General features: G+C 42.8%; 1 protein-coding gene across 1 annotated transcript; it reads left to right on the top strand.

Annotated features, from left to right (window-relative positions):
• Positions 1–1,718: 1,718 nt before the first annotated feature.
• On the top strand, positions 1,719–8,802 carry LOC311128963 (zinc finger C3HC-type protein 1-like). The gene is made up of 10 exons (XM_084161195.1): positions 1,719–1,890; positions 4,404–4,506; positions 4,764–4,914; positions 5,088–5,171; positions 5,391–5,518; positions 5,757–5,905; positions 6,226–6,487; positions 6,687–6,902; positions 7,210–7,425; positions 7,751–8,802. The coding sequence occupies exons 1-10, from the start codon at positions 1,754–1,756 to the stop codon at positions 7,820–7,822; spliced, it is 1,518 nt and encodes a 505-aa protein (XP_084017321.1). The 5' UTR covers positions 1,719–1,753; the 3' UTR covers positions 7,823–8,802.
• The last annotated feature ends 1,268 nt before the right edge of the window (positions 8,803–10,070 follow it).

Genomic DNA, 10,070 nt, shown 5'->3' with positions numbered 1-10,070 from the left:
GAAATTGATGGGTTCGTACTCTGCTCAAGTTTCTCCACAAATCTATGGATGGATTATGCAAGAGATATCCCTGGTCGCAATTTTGGTCCTGGCAGACATAGAAGGGAAGACTTCACCATGGAACCAGTGCTCTCATCCAGGCGGTTGATGGTCACTGTGTAGGTGACCTCCACCTCAAGATAGAGTTTTATTTTTTTTGACTTCTTCATGGTAGATTTCACCCCTGCTGCAGTGCAAAGAGCCTGGTTGATCATGTCAACCACTGGCCTCTGGTACCTGAGGGTGGCCTTGCGGATATACGATTCCCCTGCCTGTGTGGGTAAGGAGAATGTATGTCCACTCTGGACATGATTTATTTTATTTTTTTAAACACTGGCCAGATGTGCAGCCTTGTCACAGGTTGTAACATCTGGTGTGTGGTGATGATGTCAAAACTCTGTGTACTGTGCACAACCAGCTGATTCCACTAGCCTTGATTTGATGCAAGCTTAAAGTGACAATATGTAACTTTTTGGGCGACCCAACCAAATTAACATATAAATATGAGTTATAGAGCAAGTCTAAGAAGCGATAGATCTGTTCTATGTGCACTACTTCTATGCTTCCCGTTCTTAAGTTTTGTTTTTGCATCTTTTACTTTCGGTTTTTTTGTACACCAGCATCAAACAGCTGAAAATACAATATTTTTGGTTATGGAAAATATATGTCACAGCGGTTATATGGTACAATGATTCTCTTCACTATACTAGCTTATTTTGTCACATATACTGAAATGCGAACTATTAGAGTTTCAGCAACCCAGAAATGGCGAAGCGCTTTCTGCATAGTGCAACTTTAAAACGGTTTCAGTGCTAGCAATATAAGTCTATGAATGCAAGGCCCTCCTCAGGGAGTGTGCCCGAGGGCCTATCTGATCCTTCTAATGATGCATTTTGCATCATGTTGATGTGGCCGGTGACACTTTGCTTCTTGAAAGTCTGTCGTGGAAATTCACCCCTAAGGACTCAAACTCAATGTAAACGAATCAATCTTTATTATAACGGCCCGGAGAGGTTCACAAACTAAATCCAAGATGAAAACTCTGAAGAGGGCGTTCCCTTTCAGTCCTCTACTGCTACACAAACAAGTCATATAAGCATGATTTACATGATTCATTATTCACAATTAACGTTGGTTCATGCGCGTGACTGACTGACACCTCACAAGGCTTTTTCTCTCAAAGCTGGGACCTTGAAACTGAGATAATGCTTTTGGTTCCCAGAACAACGCCAATTGGTCTGAGGAGGAGGACCCAGTCACCTGCAGGAACCAAGATAGACGGAGAGGAAATGCTGTGTACAATTCAATGCTATCTCTTCAGATATATCTTGAAAACCTGACTGCTGACATACAAAACATTTTGGAACTGTATCAACCGTGGAGTAATGAATTTAAAATATATATATATATATAGTTTTTTTAGTGGATTTTCCCTTTAAGAATTTCATAATTTAACCACCAAGGCAAAGGATTTCACAAGGAAATAGTTGTATAATTTCTTTGAAAAATAGCACTGTAACAGTATAACGATTACAGTGTATGGATTTTGACAGTAGCCTACAGCCAAGGTGCATTTAGAAGAATGAAATAGATTTTATATGGACTTGTAAACATTGGCCACGTGGGTTGAAACGTAGGCATGGTATTATCCCAAGCGGAACTTATAGCGTTCCTCTTTCAGGGGGGAAGATTTAGCATCTAGCACCGACCGATCATGGCGGCTCTTGGCAGTCGTGGAAGTCGTCTTGACAATTCTCCTAACAGACAATTAAAATCTGGTTTTGCATCACCAGAGAAAGTCCGTGAACTTCTCAACGCAGGTGTGTTATCGGATGAAAACAGATCAACTGGGTAAGTTTTTGGAGAATGAATGAATGCAATTTTTTAGGGACCTAACTAGTTAGCTAGCTAGCTAGCTAGCTAGCTAGCTTACTTTGGCTGGCTCGCTATCTAGCTAGCTACCTAGTTATGGATCTAATTTCCACATGTTGCATTACATTAGCAAGCAAGTTGCAAACTTTATCGAGTCAGTTGTTTTTCTTGATGTCTTTCTTACTCTACAGCTAATTTGTGTTTGTCTGTTTTGTTATTTACAATACTGTCTAGCCATTATAGCTGGCTATAAAGACTGCGTCGCACATGCATGTTACGTAAACGGTCAACCAGATATGCAATGTAAAGAATGATCACAAATAATCAAGACATTTATTTGCACTATTGATTTCATAGTCGCTGCTGCATGCACCACTGTGGTAACATGCAATGTCTTCGAGTGTGAACTTGGTTATATGTTTTCACCATGTTTGATGGCTCACATGGGTCCACATGTGTTTGCATAAATTAGGATTTGTACCTATTAAATTACTAGAGAGGCTATGTCATAACCCTCGAAGTTCCAGAATGAGGTAAAAATTGCATATTGGTCAGGGAGGAATCTAAACCAGTCTAATTGGAATGAACGGCAGTAGAGGCAAAATCCTGATTTTACTTACGCATGAAAATAAAAGTAAAGCGTGTTATATCAGAAATTGTGTAATAGAGTTATTCTCAATCTAAAAATATTGTCAGATAATTATAAATACAGGTTTTATACTAATGTTCGGTATAAATATCCTCTAAACTATATGTAAACAGACCATCATAAATATATAAATGTTTTTGTTTTCTTGGAAAGCTGTGAGTGCTATTATATGCATGTGGCCAATAAAAATTGATTTGATACAAGTAACATTTTATTTGCCACATGCTCCGAATACAATAGGTGTAGACATTACCGTGAAATGCTTACTTACAGCCCTTAACCAACAATGCATTTTTTTTTTATTATAAAAAAGTAAAATAAAACAACAACAACAAAAGAGTGTTGAGAGAAAAAGAGCAGAAATAAAATAACAGTAGGGAGGCTATATACAGGGGGGTACCGGTGCAGAGTCAATGTGCTGGGGCACCGGCTAAAGCCTTTTGGACCTAGGCTTGGCGCTCCGGTACCGCTTGCCGTGCGGTAGCAGAGAGAACAGTCTATGACTAGGGTGGCTGGAGTCTTTGACAATTTTGAGGGCCTTCCTCTGACACCGCCTGGTATAGAGGTCCTGGATGGCAGGAAGCTTGGCCCCAGTGATGTACTGGGCTGTACGCACTACCCTCTGTACTTGTTGCATTTACAACATGTCTAAGTCCTATCATCAAATGATTTCAGCCAGTGTATGGCTGTGGATTGACTGCATTGTTTGAATGGAATGTTGGCAGTTAATTAAAACAATTTATGGAATCATTCCTCTAAAACTGGCTGGCTAGCTAGCTAACAAATATACAGTGCAGATAAATGTATTATGTAAGGGATGATCAACAAGGGGCTATGCGTTCTATGGAAAATAATAAACAACGTGGAAGGTGTGTTCCACGATGCACTAGCCGATTGGAACTGAAGTTTCACAGAGTTGCATTATTTTCCAGAGAACGCATACAGCCCCGTGTTGATTGTCCCTTTTATACCATGGCTATAATTTAACACATTCGCCACTGGAAATGTGTTCATTTGCTGGTAGAAATGTGTTCAACATCCACTGAAGTAGCTAGCAAGTTTACTAGATAGCTACAGTAGTTACCGTGGTAACCAAACAAACAGACACGCTAGTTTAGCTAACCAAACCATCAGTCCTAGCTTGCTATTATGAAAATCTAATTCAACAATACCAATACTGTTTTCAATTCGAGTTTTGCTTTCAAAAGCTGCTCAAACAAAACATGTAAAAATGAACTATTGAATTCTACCGTACAAATATACTGTGCATTATAGTGAAATAATGCATGCTCTAGAATGCCCTTCAAGCCAATCAGAAACAAGTTTTCAACAATGCCATGGTATAATTTACAATATGTTATGACAGACATTTACATTACATTTTTACATTTTAGTCATTTAGCAGACGCTCTTATCCAGAGCGACTTACATGAGCAATTAGGGTTAAGTGCCTTGCTTAAGGGCATATCGACAGATTTTTCACCTAGTCTGCTCGGGGATTAGAACCAGCGACCTTTCGGTTACTGGCACAACGCTCTTACCCACTAAGCTACCTGCCGCCCTGGACAGCACTGGCAAACCATTGTTGACCAACTCCCTGACCAAAAGGGCTGACCTTTATCCCGTCATAAGAAGGTTATTGTCCATTCAAGTATTCTAATTCCTAATTCTATGGTTGGTACACTGTGTACATGACTCATGAGCGTGCGCGATACAGGATATTATACATAATGTTTTTCAAGTACTCTATACGAATTGTTGTATTTGATGAATGTTCGTTTAGCCCTATAACTATAACTAACATAAATTCCTTCTGTGAAATGTTTTTTCTTGTGAATTTCAGTGTTCAGGGGGAGCTGGATAAGGTGGCACCAAACGGTAACAGTCAAGTTCTTTGTGAAGCATCTAACAAAGAAGCCTTTTTCACAAGAGTGGAGTCCTACTCTATATCCTTTCCACATCCAAGCCACAACATTACATGTTATACTGCCAAAGTTTTGTGTGAATAACATTTTGAGTAGTACTTTAGTTGTCCAGCACTCCTTTGCGTTGCCTTTTACACACTAATAACATTGTCTACATTCCCCTTTTCACATTTTACATCAAGATCATAACTTTTCACATTTATTTAATAATGCTTATTATTTTATGATCATTTCTAGTGTGCAACATTCTGTGTAAAACGTTTCCTTAGCGGGAGCACTGTCTGAGATGGGCAGGAAAGCCCCGGACTATCTCCCCCCTGAAGTGCGCCAGCTATGGCTGGATCAATGTGGGGTGTGACATGTTGAAATGTTCAAGTTGCCAGGCTTTCCTCTGTGCATCACTCCAACCAACCCTGGACTTCCAGAAATGTGAGCAGAGCAACTGTTTGACACGTCTGCCGAACTTTCAACCATTATAACAAAAGCCTTTTTGTTTTTTTGTGTAAAAAACACTTAGAATGTTGTCATTAATTTATCACTAAATATGCTAATAATTTTAGCGGTTTAATCTATGTTTGCCCCTACTTCTTTCCGCTTCATAGATGAATCCCGGATAGCAGAGATAACTAGACAACTACAGACACAGCATGAGAAGTTTTGTCCATGGCCAGACTTTCCATGCCCGGGTAATGCACAACTTTTTACACTCATATTTGGGAATTCATCCTCTTGTTGAATGGAGGTGGGTACATTTGGCTGCGTTCATTGGGCAACAAAAGGAAGAGATTGTATTGATGTACTGAAACAGGGAGGGACTACCTGGACTTGTCCAATAAGAAACAGTAATTTTTATTTCTGTTGTGTGCCTTACTGAACATGACCGGGATGTTGTATTGTCGTTTTAGACCGGTTCTGGCTGGTCCCGGCAAACGAGCCATCAGTGCTGCTCAGTGCCTTCCTGGAGCGCTTTCACACCACCTGTCTCCTGGAGCAGCAGCTACCTGCCATGAAGCCAGAACTGCTTAAAACCATGGTGAGGGAGGGGAGCCATGTTCCTACACAACAGTGAATCACATATAGAAAGATGGGCTCCGTCCAGATACCAGCCCCTTCCTCTAGCCCCTTCCCCTAGTGGACTAAAGGAGGTCTATCTATGAACCCTTAGTTCGAGATTGCAGTTTAGCTTTTTCCCACATGGCTTCTTGCACTATGATCCATTATCCTTTGCACAAAGAGAATCCCTCCCATCTCACCACTTTGTTTCCCTGCAGTCTTTGACTGAGGATGTGATCAGCGTTCTACTGCAGTTGATTGAGGATGAACAGAAGAAGCAGGGCAGGTCCCCTCTGAAGTCCACCTCTGAGGCTCTGGCTGTCCAGGTGGCTGCCTGCATCGTGGCCCTCTGTGGCTGGGCTGGAAGGTTAGATATGAGAACAAGTCTCTCAATCTCATTTTTATTGACACAAAATGTGGAGGCGAAACATTGTAACATTCAAAAAATACCAAGTCACTCTTACCAGATTGTGGCACTTAAAAGCCTTTATTGAATTGGCATCTCCATGTAGGAAAATTAAAAGGTCTGGCAGTAGCCGATTTGCTTGCCTTATCTTTTAATTTTTGTATTATAGCCTGGGAAAGCAAAAAGCACCTTACCATATTAACTCAACTATTTTAACCCCCTCTGTATTCATGTTCTATTAATAGGTTTGTTTCCATGTTCTCCTCTTGCTGTTTTTGCAGCCCAGCTCTGCACGCCATGAGCCTACCCCTCCTCACCTGCTCGTTCTGCATGCGCAAAGTGGGCCTGTGGAACTTCCACCAGATGGAGGGAACAGGAAAAGATGGAGAGGGAGACGCCCCAAAGTCCCCCACCACCCCAACATCATCTACACCCCTGCCTGCACCCGAGGCCCAGGGGGACAGGAAGACCCCCACCTCCCCTTCTCCTACTCCCTACCGCAGGGGGCTGCGGAGCCAGGACAAGACCAGAGGCTCAGAGCAGGTAGGTCTCAGGCAAGGCAGGCCACTTGAACTGGACGGATAGGTTAAGGTGGAACTTGGATGAGTCGGAAGCTCTAGCAAACCTGTTTCTCCAATTTCTCTGTTCTTTGTAGCTTTTAGAATGTTCTAACATGGACTCTCATACCTCTAATCGTGGATCTGTTTGTTAAAGTTGGTCTCTGTTGATTGTGTCTTTGCAGCCTGTGGGGAGTCCGTCCCCCATGGTGGTCCGCACCCGCAGCAGGGACTCTACCAGCCCCAGCGAGGAGCAGCCCGGCCCTCTGCCCAGGGGGAAGAGGCCCATGACTGGAGGCCGAGTCCAGGGGGAGGGGACAGGGAGTGAGGGGACTGCTTCGGGGGGCTCTAGCCCCCAACGCAACCCCAAACGCATGTGCCTCTCATCAGCCAGTAGCCCTGTAAGCCTTTACAGGTTTTCACACCAGGTTTGTCTGGATTGTCCAGACCTGGGATGTGTGTACATACTCTATAGCAGATATAATACAGACAAATCTACAATCTGTTTTAACACCACCCTTTCCTATAAATGTCTGCCTTGATCAAATTGATCTTGGTCACTGGGTGCATGGGGGAGGGGAATGCACTTCAAGGTGAAGTTAAACTGCTAAGCTGACCCAAGAGCAGCATCTAACTTCACCTTACTCCGGTGCATGCCACAACATATGCTACAATCACCTGTTGACATTCTCCATTCTGTTGTTTCAGGAGGGCCCCCTGAATAGGACTTTGTTTGACCCACTAGCCCAGCACAGAGACTGGTGCCCCTGGGTGAATGTAGGCAAGGAGAACACCCAGCCCACTGGTGGTATACCCCTGCTGGGCCAAGAGGGAGGGCATCAGCAGGGTTGGAAGGCTGCACTCACTCTCCTCCTCCCCATGAAGAAGTGCTTCAGCCCAAACAAGGCAGCCAGTCCCCTACAGGTGAGAATCAAAACTTGGATGTGGTAAAATGGTGGTCCTGTGGCTCACTTGGTTGAGCATGGCTCTAACAATTCCAGCATTGTAGGTTTGATTCCTGTTGGGGCCACCCAAAGGAAAATGTATGCGCTCAATGATGTAAGTCACTCTGGATAAAAGCGTCTGTGAAAACGGCATATACTATAATGACAATATGAAGGGTTGACATAGCTATGTTCTACAATGGAGCAATGTGTATATTGCGTTGTTACAGTTTCAGCATTTGGTCATGCCGCTGCTGTATGAGCAACCTGCCATTTCTACCACTTCTATTCTCTCTTTCCTCCAGGGTCCACATGACAAGTCTAAAAGGGTGTTTGCTATATTCCGTCAGTGGCAGGTATCTTCCCCATCTCAGTAAGGTCTTCCTCTCCACCTCAGAGACAGGATCATCGTGACATTCTCTATTGATATTCTTTCCTGTGGTATGCCGTACTGTACTAGTTACACTGACAGTGGTTTCATATCAGTGTATTTCTCCCATCCGTTAAGTCTGGTTTACAATCATGGGGGGTTGGAACGGAGTGGGGTTGGTATGAATTGAAGTACCGATGAGGATGGTTTTGCCAATGAACTTTGGAATGTTGCCTGGCCGCGTGGTTCGAAAGCGATGAGTTCTTCACAGACATTGCCCACCCAGGAAATTATGTTCTGAATGCAGTCTTTTAAAAGTGAGTTGACTTTACACTAAACTTAGAACCACAGAATGCAACGGCACACGGACACTGGCTGATCTCAGACTAGCACCTTGCCTCATTTGTTTTACCTCCCATGAAGGCCGCATGGGGATCCTGTGCACTCGTCCTGTCATGTCTATGGAATATATGAGGGACAAGGAATCTGAAATCTACTCTGTGATAAAGAGCCAACTGGCTTACACTGGGGGGGGAAAAAGTGAAGTGTATTATCTTCGAAGGGTATACTCCGTCGTGGAGAAGTGTAAACATGTACTAAATGTTTTACCCTAAAAGCTGTGAGGAAGTCATTTTTTCTGTGCTGTGTTTTTCAGAGTACAAAGACGTAGATATAGGATTACGAAACCTTACACATACTAAATTGTGTTGCAAAGCAATTTTGTTACACAAATATTTTTTGAAACTCTGAAAAAGCTTTTTTGTTTTGCTTGTTTGCAAGTCTGAAGTGCTAAAGGGAGGGAGCGGGGGAAATCTTTTAATAGTAGATGTTAAACCAGGTAGAACAAATGATGTGCCATAGAAATCAGAGAATGTTTGGGGATAACATTGATTTAGTCTTTCATTCTATTTAGCCAATGCAGTCCCTTCTACTGTGCATGCTCTTTAACTCTCCCAAGAGGATTTAATAAAATGTTATTCTTTCTGCACATGTTTATTTTTACTCTGCATTTTATTTTCCTATGTTCACACGGCATATCCAATTTGTTTTGGAAGGATAAACGAATGGCTTCAAAAGAGAACATGTCGCTGGCACTGTTCCAATAAATGGGGTCTTAATAAGTAGTTTGGGGAACAAAGCTTGGATCTGGGCCTGTATCCACATAGCATCTCAGAGTGCTGATCTAGGATCTGTCCATATAATCTTGTCAAATATGATCTAAAAAGCAAAGCTGATCTTAGATCAGCACTCCTACTCTGAGATGCTTTGTGGATACGGGCCCTGGTTTTGAGTGGCCCTTAGTTTTCTCACAGCAGCGTCTATGACCTACACAATAGCCCTAACTCTTCCCGGGCTGTCCTGTGGTTCCACACTCTGAGGTACCCAAGGTCAGCCCATTGTTAATTACAGTGGCAGTGAAGAGTTGCATTTCAGGGTCCTCCGTGGTGGCCATTTTGTCTGCTCTCATTTAAAACCATACAACATGTGCAGTGTTTTCCTTCACCTCTCAGAATCAGCAATCAGCCAAGTTTAGTACTAGTAATGCTACTCAGGTTGAGGCATAATAAATGATGTAGCCTATTAGTCTGACTTACACAACCAATGGTAATATATTAGAAAAAGTTAGTAGAGAAGAAAAACATGGCTGTTATGAGAGCAGCAGATACATCGTTGCATTTATAGCCTTGGTCTTGCTCAGAAATGACTTCCTTGATTCGGTCCCATCTGTATCCTATGTTGTTGCACCAGTTTCAAGTTATAGCGCACTGTTTCTGTTTTGATGAGGCAATTCAACTGTGCTAAAGAGGGTAGAAATCCTTAATTTAAATACATGTTAAGGGATTCTGGAAAGGTATTAAGTGTGCAGCTAAAACAAACCTGGCAGCGATGCCGTTGTGTGGCCTGGCTTCCCCTTCTAGTGTTGCTATGGGGGAGAGAGGCCATAGAAATAGAATGATCCTATCAAGGAACATTGACTTGAATGGGGATGTCCATTCTGGTAATTGTATTTCGAAGAGAGAGGCTGTGTCCTATGGACTGTCAATGTTAGCCATCTGGGGTCTGCCTAGCCAGTTGCCACCCAACATCTGTGCATTCACCCCTGGGGGAGAGAAGGGGAGTCAAGCAAATATGCCACATGTAGGGGGTGAATCTGTCGGAACTGGAAGCAATCCCACGGAGAAGGACGTGTCCATGAAAATAATAAAATATTTCCGATCTCGGAACGAAAATACATAAGATATTCATGCTTTGTT

This window comes from Coregonus lavaretus, assembly GCF_964263955.1.
Source record: "Coregonus lavaretus genome assembly, chromosome: 5".
NCBI classification, from domain to species: domain Eukaryota; kingdom Metazoa; phylum Chordata; class Actinopteri; order Salmoniformes; family Salmonidae; genus Coregonus; species Coregonus lavaretus.
The sequence above is the reverse complement of the archived record's forward strand: the minus strand, read 5'-3'. Positions and strand labels throughout refer to the sequence as shown.

Excerpts from the sequence above, each read along its gene's own strand:
- LOC311128963 (XM_084161195.1), top strand. The coding sequence starts at position 1,754 with ATGGCGGCTCTTGGCAGTCGTGGAAGTCGTCTTGACAATTCTCCTAAC. Across the intron at positions 4,507-4,763 it reads CAAGAGTGGAGTCCTACTCT|TGTCTGAGATGGGCAGGAAA; the intron begins ATATCCTTTCCA and ends TAGCGGGAGCAC. Across the intron at positions 5,906-6,225 it reads CTCTGTGGCTGGGCTGGAAG|CCCAGCTCTGCACGCCATGA; the intron begins GTTAGATATGAG and ends CTGTTTTTGCAG.